Here is an 18308-nt window from a genome sequence, read left to right on the forward strand (position 1 = left end):
GGGCTTCAGGGAATTTAGCGGTCTTTTTGAAGTTGATTATGACAATGGAGGTTGGGACCGTTTTTCCGTTTCTAGTTGAGGTTATTCTACGCGTGCTGGTGATTAGGGGTTGAGGGTTTTGGTCTTGGTTTATGTTAGCTTCTAGAGAGTATAATTGTAAGTCCTCAGTTGTTTCCCTTGGGTTAACCCTAATTACGCCTCGTGTATATTGTATATAGGTGTTTGTTTGATTACTGTGACGTGGAATATTTGAGTTATTTTATTTGCTGCGTTGTAAGATTCTCGGTTAGGGAAGATTATCTGGTATCCTTTGTTGGCTTTTTTAATATTGTTGTAATTTATTTTTTCTCTTTTAAACCAAAGTCCTATTTTATCTGCCGAAAGTTCTAGTGAGAGAGTGGTGCCTGAGCCTGCTGAGAAGAAGTAGAGGGCGAAGGTCGTGAGGAAGGCGGCCGGGGAGGGTGTGGGCGATGGAGGTGGAGTGGATGTGTCGAGTTTGCGTTTTTTGGTGTTTTGAGGTGGCGAGTTAGCTGGTTTGGTGGGGGTGGTGTGTGTCTTTTTTTCGCCATACTCGGTCGGGACGATGTTTTCGAGTGACCTCCCGGAAGTGTTGTGCGCTTCCGCAGGCGTGGGTGAGGTAGGAGCTGGCATGTCTGCGAGTGTGGCGTTGCGGGTGTCAGTCATGTTGTTATAATAAAAGATGTGGTTGGATGAGAGCTAAGTGTGAACCAAACTCAAATACACAGAGCTTGAGTTGTGTGATTAGAGTTCAAAGGTAAGCACTCGAAGTGAGTATGTTTTGACAAGAAGCGGACTCTTTCACAAAAACGGAGCGTCGGGTCCGTTTATCAATCAGTAAGGAAAGGATTAATTAACTTTCGTATTCTGTAATGGCTATTCTAGGTGATGCATGTAAAGATGTGTTGATAGGTGATTTCTTCTCACCTGACATGGTATATATGGACGCGGTTGTTTTCCACAATCTAAACAAGGCTCTAACTCTAGAAGCAATACTAAACCCACAAAATAAACTAGAAAACTTCAAGGCCTTAGGCGTATTCTTAATCAAAACGGAACTAATAAAACGCATCTAAAAACACAATAACTCACCAAATCAAAATCACATAAACAAACAAACATCCACCATACCCAGCTCCCTTAGTTCTCCTCCCCAATCCCATCGGCATCTATTCCAAATCTCAAAATTCCCAAATTCTATATAAGCAACCCCTAAAACCCCCCTCTTGGGTTGCACAGACCACCTTCGCCCCTTTCGGAAACACATTAAATGGCCTGGCCGGGCCCGTGTGCGAAATACGCATCAGTCGGAAAGCGCACGTTAAATCTCCAAAGTAAGTAAGTAAGTAAGTCCACAACAGACATCATTCACTCTCAGTATTCATCAATCCATACCAGTGAATAAAGTGACAACGGAACATTAAAGATGGCTGGCATCGATCTGTCGTATACTCCCTGCTTTTTGGAAGATGATATATTCACCTTCGAGACATGTGATCGTAGTGAAATTCAAATCCTAGGTATGGTATTTCTATTAATTATTCTATTAAGTGTGTGATATTTTAATTTCAAAGAGGAATCATTACCGTAATCTCCATATGTTGTTGAAATAATGAACTATCATTTCTTTATGTTTCAGATACAACACAAGACTGTGACATCACAGCTGGCGTATCCGAGTCTGAATTCCAGGATTCCCTCAACGCCCTCTTCAAGACCATTGAAGAACACTGTGATGATGAGCCTGATAATACATCTATGTCCGCAGATTTGGATATAACACAAGCATCTCCTCCTCCCTTGACTTCTCTTCGTGCAGCTTGCAATGGAGAAACAGAACTACGCAAGACATGTATTCCTTCACCATCACCGTTACCCAGCCTTGACCCAACCGAAACCCTTTGCTTCAGTCCAGCACCCACAGAGTCCACTGTTGCAGTCAACCCATTGTTGGACAAGGACCTCCGAGGTGTCTTGGTTTCCGAGTGCAAGCAGACCAACTTTCCAAGTATGCTCTTTCAGTCCATGTTGCCAGGAAACCAGTTACCACTGACAACCAGAGAGTGTGAACTATTGAAAAGGTAGAGTGCAATTCAAATATCTATTCTTAAAGTGTGTTTATTCTTCATTGTGTCAGTGTTATACGGTATTTGAAAAGAGACGACGAACGTGTGTGTTGTATAGATGATGACTAAATGAAATGAGCGTACGACTCTGTAAAGATAATGTGTGTAATATTTGTTTTCATCTTCTTTTAGATTCCACCATCTAGAGAGGTTCTATGCAGACCAGGTGCGAGAGCTTTCTACGTTGTTTCGTTTCCATGCGTCCAGTATCGAGATGAGGAGGATGGAGGTGATGGCTGATACCAGCCTGACATGCCATTACCGAGACTGGCTGAGTCATCATTTTGATACCCAAATACATCAGGTATGTTTCCTGTCAATGTTAGAGGACAAAACGAAGGTGTAAAGAAACAACTTATGATATCATTCATACGTGACATATCGACTATCTAACATTAGCTTTTTGTTCTTTCTGCCTTTAGGTGATTGATCGAGTCGAGAAAAGTCTCAGTCTTCTAGAAGAGAAAGAGAAGAAAAGTATGGAGATTCAGATGAACACCCTCGTCCCTGGAGTCAAGCGAAGACCACCATTGTCCAAGCGAGCCGTTCAGCTGATGGAGGGCTGGTATCAGTCCAATCTGCACCATCCCTATCCTTCTGCTATCGTATATGAATCTCTCGCTGAATAAGTTCAGATTCTTCGAAGAAGCTATAACACAAGTTTATTATTGTATTTCTTTGGGGGTTTCTATCTAATTATTAGTTGTGTCTCCACTGTCCCCTGTACAGACTAAACTAGTATCCAGTATACATCGATATTCCTTCATATTCGACTTCCAATCAATGTATCAAATAAAAGATGTGGTTGGATTAGAGCTAAGTGTGAACCAAACTCAAATACACAGAGCTTGAGTTGTGTGATTAGAGTTCAAAGGTAAGCACTCGAAGTGAGTATGTTTTGACAAGAAGCGGACTCTTTCACAAAAACGGAGCGTCGGGTCCGTTTATCAATCAGTAAGGATAGGATTAATTAACCTTCGTATTCTGTAATGGCTATTCTAGGTGATGCATGTAAAGATGTGTTGATAGGTGATTTCTTCTCACCTGACATGGTATATATGGACGCGGTTGTTTTCCACATTAAATAACCGAAACATAAACATTATAAATATTTACCACTGGGCGGAACAAAAAGTCCAATCTGAGGATCTAAACAAACTACTCCAAATAAGCGATAAATCTACTATATTCCTAGGAGACTTTAACGCTCACCATCCTACATGGAGCATAGATGATAAAATAGATAATCATGGCAAATTAATCTCCGAATGGATAGAAACAAACGACCTAGTACTCCTTAATAGCAACCAACCCACGAGGTACGATAAGATAAACCAAAAAATGTCGGCTATCGACCTAACCATATGCACCGCAGATCTAGCCCAAAGTACTCAATGGGAAGTGCACGACGTCCCGCTAGGTAGTGACCACTTCCCCATAAACATAACCATAGGAAATACAAACGTACCAATCCAAACAGAAAACCAAGAACCAAAATTCCATTACAATAAAGCTAACTGGGACCAATTCCAAGATATCTGCAACGAAGCTAACTTAAACGAAATAGAAAATAATGATCCAGAAACCTATTGTAAAAACCTAACAGACTATATAATAAACGCAGCCAAAACCTCCATCCCCTTCAAAACATCTAAGACAGGCAAACCGACGGTACCATGGTGGAATGAGGAAATAGAACAGACTAGACGAAAACGTAAATCAGCCTTCAATAAAGCAAAACGCGACTACAAATATTTAAACATAGCCCACGAACTAAACCACCAGGTTCAAAAACTAGTCCAAATAGCCAAAAGTAGAGACTGGAAAAAATTCTGCGAAGGTATAAATAACCGTACAGATGCCAGAACGGTCTGGCGCAAAATCCACGCCATCAGAGGCTTAAAATGACATAAAAAAAACCTAACATTGACAACTCAACCAACCCCGCCCAAAAAGCAAATAATCTCGCCAACCACTTTTCGGCCGTTAGCAGTAACACCAACTTCAGTAAAAAATTCCAAGATAAACTTAAAACAGAAAACAAACCCACAAAAGAACCAAACAATAACAATCTAGAAATAAATCAACCCTACACAATGGAGGAGCTCCTCTACGTAATCCAAAACAGGAAAAAGGGCACAGCCCCAGGATTAGACCTAACTTCTTACCAAATAATTAAAAAACTCCCCCTAAAACTACTCCAGGCACTACTCAAACTATACAATCTCATCTACCTAAACGGACAGGTTCCTACTCCCTGGAAACAGGCCCTAGTCATACCAATCCCTAAACCTAATAAACCAGCTAATCAAGCTAACTCATATAGACCAATATCCCTAACTTCAAACTTATGTAAAGTAATGGAATCAATGGCTAAAAATAGATTACAACATTACTTAACCCAAAATAACATCATAAACCCAGATCAAAGCGGTTTCACTCCTGGCCGCTCAACCCTAGATAACCTCACCCGACTAGAACAAGATATTAAGACAGGACAGCTAAATAAACAATATACCACAGGCATCTTCTTAGACTTCTCTAAAGCTTTCGACATGGTATGGCACGATGGGCTAATACAAAAACTTAAAACAATAGGACTCAAAGGTCAGATAATAAACTACATCCAGGACTTCCTAAACAATCGTAAAATAACCGTGGGTATAGACCAAACTCTATCGGACCAATGTCCCCTAGAAAATGGTACTCCACAGGGCAGTATCCTCAGCCCCACCCTCTTCAATATAATGATAAACGATCTATTCGAGGGCCTATCCCCTAAAGTAAACACATCAAAATTCGCGGATGATGGAGCCATCTGGATCCGCACTAAAAGCATGAACATGGTCCAAAATGTACTCCAAAAATCTCTTAATAAAATACAACAATGGGCTGACAAATGGGGCTTCTCCCTTAACTCAGAAAAAACAACAGGAATAGTATTCAAACATAAAAACATGAAACCCGCCTCCCCAATCCTCCAGCTAAACAATCAAACAATCAAATTTCAAAAACAAACCAAATTCTTAGGACTTATTTTCGATGAACATCTCACCTGGGATGCTCACATCCAAAACCTAACAACTAAATGCAGTAAAGACCTAAACACCCTAAGATGCCTAACTGGCTCTAACTGGGGAGCATCCAAAGATACCCTCCTCTCTCTCTACATATCACTAATTAGATCAAAACTAGACTACGGCTGCGCCATATACAACACCCTAAACAACTCTCTATCTAAAAAACTTGACTCAATACAATATCAGGCTCTCAAACTAATTACACGCACCCAACATGGCACCTCCTACACCTCACTTCAGGCCTTAACAGGAGAAATGCCACTAAGTCTACGCAGGGAACAGCTAAGCTTAAATTTCTGGGCCGCGTCCCAATCAAACCCTCTCATCCAAAACTTAATAAACCAAAACATCAGCCCCAAAAACCAAGCTCTAGCTCGTAAACACCCCTTACTTACCCCAATATCCCAAAAAATAACAAACTACCTAAATGAACACCAAATTAAAAATCTTAAACAAAACTGCAAACAATCAAATATCTTCACCCCTAAACTTAAAATACCCAAAATAGACACAACACTAGCTAGCCAAATAAATAAACAAACCGACCCAAACATAGCTAAAACTACCACACTAGCATACATACACGAAAATTGGCCAAATTGGTGTCACATTTACACGGACGGATCCTCAGATCCGACCTCCAAACACACAGGTTTCGGAGTCCATACCACACAACCAACTAAAACCACACAATCCTTCCGACTCCCAAACAACCAATCAATATTCACGGCAGAACTAATGGGCATGGCCTCAGCCCTCCATAATCAAGAATCCAAAAACCACAAAAAAATCCTAATACTTACCGACTCCCTAAGTGGACTGCAAGCCCTCCAAAACAAAAATACCAAAAACCGACCTAAATTAATAAATCAAATACTTAAAAGCTCCAACGACCTAACTAAGGCAGGCAAACAAATAACCTTCTTGTGGATACCCGCCCACGTAGGAATATACGGTAATGAAAACGCCGATAAAGCAGCTAATCTATCCCTCAAAATCCCAGAAATAAGCTTAAACTTACCCATCTCAAAATCAGAAATTAAAAGTGTAAACAAGCAAAAAATCACCAAAAAATGGCATAACCTATATCTAAACTCAAATAGCCAAATCAAAAAAGTGCTCAGCAAACCACTAACCAAACCAAAAATTCTCCATCCATCCAAAAAAATCGACAGAGTAATCACTAAACTCCAAACAGGACACACCAACCTAAATAACCACCTAAAAAAAATTAAAAAACACACTACAGGTAACTGCCCACAATGCAAACAACCAGAAACCCCAGAACACGCACTCATCCACTGCACACACTACCTAACACATCGAACCGCATTACAAACCACCCTCAATCTAAACAAGGCTCTAACTCTAGAAGCAATACTAAACCCACAAAATAAACTAGAAAACTTCAAGGCCTTAGGCGTATTCTTAATCAAAACGGAACTAATAAAACGCATCTAAAAACACAATAACTCACCAAATCAAAATCACATAAACAAACAAACATCCACCATACCCAGCTCCCTTAGTTCTCCTCCCCAATCCCATCGGCATCTATTCCAAATCTCAAAATTCCCAAATTCTATATAAGCAACCCCTAAAACCCCCCTCTTGGGTTGCACAGACCACCTTCGCCCCTTTCGGAAACACATTAAATGGCCTGGCCGGGCCCGTGTGCGAAATACGCATCAGTCGGAAAGCGCACGTTAAATCTCCAAAGTAAGTAAGTAAGTAAGTAAGTCCACAACAGACATCATTCACTCTCAGTATTCATCAATCCATACCAGTGAATAAAGTGACAACGGAACATTAAAGATGGCTGGCATCGATCTGTCGTATACTCCCTGCTTTTTGGAAGATGATATATTCACCTTCGAGACATGTGATCGTAGTGAAATTCAAATCCTAGGTATGGTATTTCTATTAATTATTCTATTAAGTGTGTGATATTTTAATTTCAAAGAGGAATCATTACCGTAATCTCCATATGTTGTTGAAATAATGAACTATCATTTCTTTATGTTTCAGATACAACACAAGACTGTGACATCACAGCTGGCGTATCCGAGTCTGAATTCCAGGATTCCCTCAACGCCCTCTTCAAGACCATTGAAGAACACTGTGATGATGAGCCTGATAATACATCTATGTCCGCAGATTTGGATATAATACAAGCATCTCCTCCTCCCTTGACTTCTCTTCGTGCAGCTTGCAATGGAGAAACAGAACCACGCAAGACATGTATTCCTTCACCATCACCGTTACCCAGCCTTGACCCAACCGAAACCCTTTGCTTCAGTCCAGCACCCACAGAGTCCACTGTTGCAGTCAACCCATTGTTGGACAAGGACCTCCGAGGTGTCTTGGTTTCCGAGTGCAAGCAGACCAACTTTCCCAGTATGCTCTTTCAGTCCATGTTGCCAGGAAACCAGTTACCACTGACAACCAGAGAGTGTGAACTATTGAAAAGGTAGAGTGCAATTCAAATTTCTATTCTTAACGTGTGGTTATTCTTTATTGTGTCAGTGTTATACGGTATTTGAAAAAAGACGACGAACGTGTGTGTTGTATAGATGATGACTAAATGAAATGAGCGTACGACTCTGTAAAGATAATGTGTGTAATATTTGTTTTCATCTTCTTTTAGATTCCACCATCTAGAGAGGTTCTATGCAGACCAGGTGCGAGAGCTTTCTACGTTGTTTCGTTTCCATGCGTCCAGTATCGAGATGAGGAGGATGGAGGTGATGGCTGATACCAGCCTGACATGCCATTACCGAGACTGGCTGAGTCATCATTTTGATACCCAAATACATCAGGTATGTTTCCTGTCAATGTTAGTGGACAAAACGAAGTGTAAAGAAACAACTTATGATATCATTCATACGTGACATAAATACTATCTAACATTAGCTTTTTGTTCTTTCTGCCTTTAGGTGATTGATCGAGTCGAGAAAAGTCTCAGTCTTCTAGAAGAGAAAGAGAAGAAAAGTATGGAGATTCAGATGAACACACTCGTCCCTGGAGTCAAGCGAAGACCACCATTGTCCAAGCGAGCCGTTCAGCTGATGGAGGGCTGGTACCAGTCCAATCTGCACCATCCCTATCCTTCTGCTATCGTATATGAATCTCTCGCTGTTGCTGGTAACGTCACCGTGGAGCAAGTCAAGAAGTGGTTCGGCAACAAACGCAACAGAAACAGCAACACCAGGACAAGATCCGAAATCGCCAAGAGGAAATTCCGTAATCGTCATGGGATTCAGGAGTATCATATCCTCAGGGCTCTTGAGTGTGGTTACTAAATATGTTATTTAACCTATATCTTCGTATATCTACCCATGTGCTGTGTATGATGCTATAATAGTGCTATATCTGTTTGAGTGAATGGTGTATTATGTGTTGTTAATTGTAACATGTGCTTCTTGTGTGAAAGTGTTAATTGCATGTAATACGTGACAGAGTGCTTATTTGTTATGTTTGCTCAAATAATAAACCAGTATCACATCACACATGACTTGTTTTTGATATAACCACGCAACAACGTGAATGCATTGAAGATAAATAATCATATACACCTAACGTTCGAAGACCTATCGTGAAAGGAACATTATTTGAACTGTTTTGGCCTCCATGCTTCCCGCGAACCAAGGGTTCATGTATTACCCAGATATCATGTCAGAAAATCGTAATACACATTTGAAATGGTTATGTAACATGCATGATACGATTCATGTATGGCACTTCAGTCCATCATGGGAACACAATGACATCATGTTCGTTTTTCACCCTGCACGCTTCTCCTTGGTGTGCATAATATGAAATACAGGCGTGCAATTATAAAGTTTCATGTCCTTATCTATACATGTACTTGAACGCAATTATAAAGTTTCATGTCCTTATCTATACATGTACTAGAACACACACATTAACGACCACATGATACAATGAAAACCAAGTGCAATTTAAGAACAACTATGAATTTACAGACTGCTTTCACTTTGTCATATCAGCATACGCACACGACATTGAATAAGTTCAGATTCTTCGAAGACGCTATAACACAAGTTTATTATTGTATTTCTTTGGGGGTTTCTATCTAATTATTAGTTGTGTCCTCACTGTCCCCTGTACAGACTAAACTAGTATCCAGTATACATCGATATTCCTTCATATTCGACTTCCAATCAATGTATCAAATAAAAGATGTGGTTGGATGAGAGCTAAGTGTGAACCAAACTCAAATACACAGAGATTGAGTTGTGTTATTAGAGTTCAAAGGTAAGCACTCGAAGTGAGAATGTTTTGACAAGCAGCGGACTCTTTCACAAAAACGGAGCGTCGGGTCCGTTTATCAATCAGTAAGGAAAGGATTAATTAACTTTCGTATTCTGTAATGGCTATTCTAGGTGATGCATGTGAAGATGTGTTGATAGGTGATTTCTTCTCACCTGACATGGTATATATGGACGCGGTTGTTTTCCACAACAGACATCATTCACTCTCAGTATTCATCAATCCATACCAGTGAATAAAGTGACAACGGAACATTAAAGATGGCTGGCATCGATCTGTCGTATACTCCCTGCTTTTTGGAAGATGATATATTCACCTTCGAGACATGTGATCGTAGTGAAATTCAAATCCTAGGTATGGTATTTCTATTAATTATTCTATTAAGTGTGTGATATTTTAATTTCAAAGAGGAATCCCCTGTCTCAATTTCATTACCGTAATCTCCATATGTTGTTGAAATAATGAACTATCATTTCTTTATGTTTCAGATACAACACAAGACTGTGACATCACAGCTGGCGTATCCGAGTCTGAATTCCAGGATTCCCTAAACGCCCTCTTCAAGACCATTGAAGAACACTGTGATGATGAGCCTGATAATACATCTATGTCCGCAGATTTGGATATAACACAAGCATCTCCTCCTCCCTTGACTTTTCTTCGTGCAGCTTGCAATGGAGAAACAGAACCACGCAAGACATGTATTCCTTCACCATCACCGTTACCCAGCCTTGACCCAACCGACACCCTTTGCTTCAGTCCAGCACCCACAGAGTCCACTGTTGCAGTCAACCCATTGTTGGACAAGGACCTCCGAGGTGTCTTGGTTTCCGAGTGCAAGCAGACCAACTTTCCCAGTATGCTCTTTCAGTCCATGTTGCCAGGAAACCAGTTACCACTGACAACCAGAGAGTGCGAACTATTGAAAAGGTAGAGTGCAATTCAAATATCTATTCTTAACGTGTGTTTATTCTTTATTGTGTCAGTGTTATACGGTATTTGAAAAAAGACGACGAACGTGTGTGTTGTATAGATGATGACTAAATGAAATGAGCGTACGACTATGTAAAGATAATGTGTGTAATATTTGTTTTCATCTTCTTTTAGATTCCACCATCTAGAGAGGTTCTATGCAGACCAGGTGCGAGAGCTTTCTACGTTGTTTCGTTTCCATGCGTCCAGTATCGAGATGAGGAGGATGGAGGTGATGGCTGATACCAGCCTGACATGCCATTACCGAGACTGGCTGAGTCATCATTTTGATACCCAAATACATCAGGTATGTTTCCTGTCAATGTTAGTGGACAAAACGAAGTGTAAAGAAACAACTTATGATATCATTCATACGTGACATATCGACTATCTAACATTAGCTTTTTGTTCTTTCTGCCTTTAGGTGATTGATCGAGTCGAGAAAAGTCTCAGTCTTCTAGAAGAGAAAGAGAAGAAAAGTATGGAGATTCAGATGAACACACTCGTCCCTGGAGTCAAGCGAAGACCACCATTGTCCAAGCGAGCCGTTCAGCTGATGGAGGGCTGGTACCAGTCCAATCTGCACCATCCCTATCCTTCTGCTATCGTATATGAATCTCTCGCTGTTGCTGGTAACGTCACCGTGGAGCAAGTCAAGAAGTGGTTCGGCAACAAACGCAACAGAAACAGCAACACCAGGACAAGATCCGAAATCGCCAAGAGGAAATTCCGTAATCGTCATGGGATTCAGGAGTATCATATCCTCAGGGCTCTTGAGTGTGGTTACTAAATATGTTATTTAACCTATATCTTCGTATATCTACCCATGTGCTGTGTATGATGCTATGATAGTGCTATATCTGTTTGAGTGAATGGTGTATTATGTGTTGTTAATTGTAACATGTGCTTCTTGTGTGAAAGTGTTAATTGCATGTAATACGTGACAGAGTGCTTATTTGTTATGTTTGCTCAAATAATAAACCAGTATCACATCACACATGACTTGTTTTTGATATAACCACGCAACAACGTGAATGCATTGAAGATAAATAATCATATACACCTGACGTTCGAAGACCTATCGACATTATTTGAACTGTTTTGGCCTCCATGCTTCCCGCGAACCAAGAGTTCATGTATTACCCAGATATCATGTCAGAAAATCGTAATACACATTTGAAATGGTTATGTAACATGCATGATACGATTCATGTATGGCACTTCAGTCCATCATGGGAACACAATGACATCATGTTCGTTTTTCACCCTGCACGCTTCTTCTTGGTGTGCATAATATGAAATACAGGCGTGCAATTATAAAGTTTCTTGTCCTTGTCTGGCAATGTAATCAGACGGAAATAATTATTAGCTATTGAATACTTACTTACTTATTTACAGAATGCCACTTCGCCCGAATGTCTTTTAATGCATGTTATACATCTTTATTGCCAGTCGGGCCAATTGCTGATCACTCAGTATGGATTTACGGACTGCATTCATTTTCCAATATCTACATCCTCGCCGATATTGAATGCTTTCATATTATACAATGATATTTTAAAGCATTAAGGTTTGAAATGTAATTTTCTTCATACATCTTGGGGGCCCAGTCGTCTGAGGCGCCGCGATTCGCTGCGTCCCTTGGGTACGCCAGAAACTTTGGTTGTGGGTTCGAATCCCGGTTCGCCCCGATTATGTTTCTAGGTTTGTCAGCACCATACCCGTGCTTGTGGGTTTCACCGAAGAGGTAAACGCTTGAGACCTGCATCACTTCGGGCTTTCCTCCCACATTAAGCTGACACGCCGTGATATAACTGCAATATGTTAAAAGCGGCGTTAAACCCAGCTCAATCGCTCTTTATACAAATTAGTTGTCTGATTACTACCCACTCAATTTAGTCGACATTAGGACGCACACATTAACGACCACATGATACAATGAAAACGAAGTGCAATTTGAGAACAACTATGAATTTACAGAAGACGCTATAACACAAGTTTAATATTGTATTTCTTTTGGAGTTTCTATCTAAATATTAGTTGTGTCCTCACTGTCCCCTGTACAGACTTAACTAGTATCCAGTATAGATCGCCAAGAGGAAATTCAGTAATCGTCATGGGATTCAGGAGTATCATATCCTCAGGGCTCCTGGGTGTGGTTACTAAATATGTTATTTAACTTATATCTTCGTATATATACCCATGTGCTGTGTATGATGCTATAATAGTGCTATATCTGTTTGAGTGAATGGTGTATTATGTGTTGTTAATTGAAACATATGCTTCTTGTGTGAAAGGGAAGTGTTAATTGAATGTAATACGTTATGTTTGCTCAAATAATAAACCAGTGATTTATACTTGACTTTATTTATACATTGAATTACTAAGTGATAATAGAATATTGTCTGTCTGTCAGAGGGAAAAAAATATTATGGAAGACAGCTTATACACACATGAGTAAAAATTGTATGCAGTGTGTGTAAATCTAGCAGATTTAGCACATATCAAATGACTGGCAATTGATAATGACAATACACTCCAACAAACAGAGACAAACACAGAACATGAGTGAGTGAGTGAGTTGGGTTTAACACCGCTTTTAACAGTATTCCAGTCATATCACGGCGTGTCAGCTTAATGTGGGAGGAAAGCCCGAAGTGATGCTTACCGGTGAAACCCACGCGCACGGGTATGGTGCTGACAAACCTAGAAACATAATCAGGCCAACCGGGATTCGAACCCACAATCATAGGTTTCTGGCCTGCCCAAGGGACGTAACTCTGCACAGCGAATCGCGGCGCCTTAGAGGACTGGGCCACCCGTGCCCCCTACACAGAACATGAACATGGCCAAATGGTTTGGAGTGAAAAGTGCAGACTACATGTGCACTGAGCCTTAATGGTGCATACAGGAAATGGGAAGATGGGAAATGAGAAACCGGAACGGCATACGAACAATTGAAAGGCATGATTTTCCGTATTTAGACATTTTGTCTTTACAAAGCAAAATATAACCATGACTCTGAGGTATGCAATTGTGATTTGATATTTCTGATTGACCAATCACAACTAAGTTTTTATAGAGTGATATGGTGCAACTGACAGTTTGAGAGGTGATCAGTCTGAGAGTGCGATTGGAATCAACAGGCATTGTGGCCATTTCTAACAGACAAGAGTGAGTGTATGTTGTTCAACTGCCCGGTTGGCACTATTCCAGCTATAACCACTGGCAACATGAGAAACTTCCTGTTCCTTGCAACATGCAAACAATCAAGTCATTGAGTCTGACCTCCAAATCCAATTTACGACAAGCAATAGAGTGCTGGGGTCCTATTCTAGGCATCCCCATAGCTTACTAACAAACAAGAGATACTTGGGACATCTGATCTGTAGTCTCCTTTTGGACCTCTACTTTGTAGCATGCATGAGCCATACTGGTCGATAAGATAGGATACAGGCTTGACACCCCACCAAGATTCAGAACTGCACATACACTTCAGGTCATTTTGTCTAATGTCTGCTAAGGAACGTTAAAGGCTGGCAATTTTGTCTGAATATCCTGGAGTAGTTTCAGTATTGTCTGTTGATTATGTTTCAATTCCTCAATACTCGTTTCCAATGTTTTCACTCTCTCTTGTAGAATAGGTTCTGATTTCTCAATGTCTACTTCAGTGGCAGCATCTCGCTCAGTCAGGTAGGTTTCTTGCAAAACTTTTAACCTAAAACACACCAAACAAAAAATATTAGCACATATTATTTATCATTACAAACTGGCTTCCACAGCATATATTGGTTGGAAGAGAATTACTTTACAAAGACTTGCAGACGGTAGTGACATCATCGGTTAACATGATTTAATGACATTATTAATCCAGGGTTTTAAGCAACACACAAATTTGCAGAATGGATGCAGTCAAAACAATAACTGCATCCCAAGGGATGCACAATAATATTCACTGTTATAAATTTTTTGACAAAAAATATAAAGTTCCTGTAATTACCATTTTTTGCAGATTCTTACAAAAGATTGCACATCATTTTTTCAATTTATACCTCAATGAACCGAAAAAAATAGTCAATCCTTATATTTAAAATCGACAACAAAAACATGCTTAACAAAAAACAGTTGTATATATCAAAGAAGACAAATATTACGAGATTGATAAACATTTCAGCTGTAGGAATACATACTATGGCATGAAATGAATCAGGTGATATCAGGTTTAATATATGCACATAACTTGACACGCCCACAGAGTCAGTAGCCAATAAATGGAGAATAGGATCAAAACAAAGTTTATTGGACCTGTCAGTCGAGGCAAAAGGTGAGAGGTGAGAAGAACTGCAACAGTCAACGCACCAGAACAAATATGTCCAGGAGAAGGTGGCTGTTTCAAATTACATCGTCAGTTACCGCCAGATTCAAACATAAGTTCCCTAAGAATGGGAAGACAGTTGGAAAAATGCAGGTTAGAAATGAAACCAAGGTGGGCGGCGAAAAACAGGCAGGTGAGCCTGCATGTTTCCTGTTTCATTCCTTCTCAGCCTTCGGTCTCGGTTGTTGGGGCAATGAATATGCACAAATTTCACTAAATGTTCTGAGCATGATGATACATGTGGACCACCTCCGTGGTCTAGTGGTAGAGCGTCCGCCCGGAGAGAGGAAGGTCGGGTGTTCGATCCCTGGCCGCGTCATACCAAAAGACGTTAAAAGATGGTACTTGTTGTTACCCTGTCTGGCGCGTGGCATTAAGGGGCTAAAACAAGGACTGGTTGGCTCGGAGTCAGAATGCTGTGTCTGAGTGGGGTATTCATGTTAAACTGCAGCATGGTATCTCAGTGAGCTAGCACTATAAATCGACATCAGTCCGGACTAGTACAAGCAGCCACACACACACAAACACGTACATGCACGTCGCTATATAAGTTCAACAATCTTGGACGCGACGTTAAACCCCATTTCACCTCACCTCACCGATACATGTGACTGTTATATTGGGATTCCCTGACATTCCGTAGTCAAAAAAGTAGTCCGCCTCGGTGGGTGTGGCTTAATTTTCATTGGGAAATTAATGCAATAACACATGACCATTTCAGCTGAACAGAACGCAGGAATAACAATGAATACAACAAATATTGAATTATTTACATATAACACAATTGACACTCTTGACACTACACCAGAAACAGATATCAAGCCTATGAAACAATTTCACTTGATTTCATTCAGGTCAGATAACAATTAAATCAGGCGGTAAACATCTATTTTCAGTGAAAAGCTAGATTACCTTTAGATAGACACAGATGGGTGAAATTGAATTTGAAATTTTACACAAACACTTTGATGTTTGCGAAGATATTGATTGAAGCTTCATAGGTTGAGTCAAAAGTAGGTGTTGATCTGAATTAAGGAAACACCGGTAACAGCCTTAAAGCAAAGTATGATTCAATATATGCTCAAACATTGTTTTCTATAAAAGCAAAAAGGTTTACTTAGGAGCTGCATGTCACTATTATGATGTTGCGCTGCTTGTTGTGATGCAAAAGTTGGATGAAGAGAAGTGGCAAATTCAATGCACTTTCTTACTAAATTTCATTTTTCATACATATTTTCTATGCAAAAAGAAATGCAAAAGTAGCAAAATCATAAATATCTCACAGAGTGTTCCTGACCAAAATACCAAAAATTATTTGGTCATTTCTGCATGGATTGGGATATATTTATGTGTTAAGAATGAGATGGCGAAGAAATTTGGTGAAAAGATCTAAAAAACACAACCACGTGAGAGCCTGGTGCCAAAACACACAAACTTGACATGCACAAGCACCAGCACTTGTTAGGTTATAAAAGCTTTGGGTTTTCATTTGGACACCATCACAAGTGACAGCAAGTGAACGGCAAAAACCATGCCACGACTGACGGAGGCCCACGCCATCAGCGAATCATCTTCAGCTGTAGCCAGGTTTTTCCACGCAGCACCAACCGCCATTACAAGACCATTATCAGAGACACAGGACAACACGAGATTGCTACTAGAGCAGAGGACAGATTCATACTTGTCAGGTGTCATTTTGACAGACCTGCATTGTTGGCTGCGACGTCAATGGTTTCAAGGTCACAGAGTATCGCCAAAACTTAGTGACGAGTCATGTTTTATGCTTCATCATGCGGATGGTAGACATCTTTTTACAGGTGAGATGAGGTGAAACGGGGTTAAATGTCACGTCCAAAATTATTGCACTTACATGAATATAGAAACGTGCATGCACGTCTGTAAATGTGGATGGCTACTTGTACTAGTCCAGACAGATGCTGATTTATAGTGCTAGCGCACTGAGATACCATGCCGCATTTTAACATGAATACCCTACTCAGACACAGTTTCACGATTCCGAGCCGACCAGTCCTTGTTTTAGCCCCTAAATGCGCCAGACAGGGTAGCAACAAGTACCATCTTTTAACGTCTTTTTGTATGACGCAGCCAGGGATCTATACCCGGACCTTCCACTCTACCACAAGACCACGGAAGGCGATCTCATTTTCAGGCATCACAGGGAACGTCATGCACAAAACAGATGACCTTAACCTTGAAAAACTACTGTTCCAGTTGAGTCTTTGACAATAATGTGTGCCAATTTTGAACAATCGATTCTGTTAATTATTTATATGAAATATGAAATATAAAATATACATCAATAATTTCCTTTGTGTTTCTTTTTTTGCAGAGTACATATCTTAATAACCATAACTCTGCATTCTGTATGATAAATGACCAAATCATTATTTCAAAATACCAGGCAATGAATGCTTTTCTATAACATCAGCTCCCACAGTGATGCAGTCATCATATCAGCTGTTCCTATCAGGAAGTGGTAAGTGTGATTTGAAACCTTAGACTGACCAATCAGAATTGAGCATTGGAGAAGAGTGAGTGAGTGAGTGAGTATGGTTTTACGCCGCTTTTAGCAATATTCCAGCAAAATCACGGCGGGGGACACCAGAAATGGGCTTCACACATTGTACCAATGTCGGGAATCGAACCCGGGTCTTCGGTGTGATGAGCCAACGCTTTAACCACTAGGCTACCCGACCGCCCCATTGGAGAAGAAGGGCTACAAGTGTTGGTACAGCCTCCATGATATCACCTACTGGGCAACCTCCTCACTGAGGTGTTGCAGGGCCATGGCTGATGTCTGCTGACTGGTCCTATTGGACCTTCCCATCTTGGACATCTCCTTACAGAGCTCCTCAGTCCTGAAAAAACAAAAGTGGAGCCACAACATTTTAGAGATTACCTTTCTGTACATTCAATTAATACAGAAATTTCACTTTAATTTCAGAAAATTAAGTACAATGTATCTAAAATATATCAATCACACACCAAACAAATTTTTCTATGGAAGAAAATATCACATTTATTTTATTGTAGTGTGCTAAGTTTCACAAATTTATAAATAATGTGCAAATATACTCTTTTCCCTCTATTCCTTATGGGGGCGGTCGGGTAGCCTAGTGGTTAAAGTGTTCGCTCGTCACGTCGAAGACCCGGGTTCGATTTCCGACATGGGTAAAGTGTGTGAAGCCCATTTCTGGTGTCCCCCCCATGATATAGCTGGAATATTGCTAAAACCGGCGTAAAACCATACTCACTCACTCACTCACTCTATTCCTTATGTCATATATTGATGACATTATACAGTTCTATGATTTCATGAACCAGAATAAAAATAGTGCAGTAGCACTGTTTATGTTGTCAATGGTTGAAAATGTCAACAGTTTTCAAAACCAAAGACAGCCACTGAACACTAGTTGCGATCAG

General features: G+C 40.3%; 1 protein-coding gene across 3 annotated transcripts in view; it reads right to left on the reverse strand.

The window, feature by feature from the left end:
• Positions 1-14006: 14006 nt before the first annotated feature.
• The window catches only part of LOC124124624 (transient receptor potential cation channel subfamily M member 4-like), a 79340-nt gene continuing 75038 nt past the window's right edge, over positions 14007-18308 (reverse strand). For 2 of the 3 annotated variants that reach the window (XM_048403183.1, XM_048403182.1), the window contains exons 28-29: positions 17639-17743; positions 14007-14207 (exon numbers count right to left, since the gene is read on the reverse strand). In XM_048403183.1, coding sequence (XP_048259140.1) covers positions 14009-14207; positions 17639-17743 — 304 coding nt within the window. In that variant the 3' untranslated portion in view covers positions 14007-14008. Of the gene's footprint in view, positions 14208-17638; positions 17744-18308 lie in introns of those variants that run through there. The other variant, XR_007223201.1, reaches the window with a different exon arrangement.

Source organism: Haliotis rufescens, unplaced genomic scaffold (genome assembly GCF_023055435.1).
Source record: "Haliotis rufescens isolate VD_foot unplaced genomic scaffold, xgHalRufe1.0.p SCAF_3, whole genome shotgun sequence".
NCBI lineage: Eukaryota > Metazoa > Mollusca > Gastropoda > Lepetellida > Haliotidae > Haliotis > Haliotis rufescens.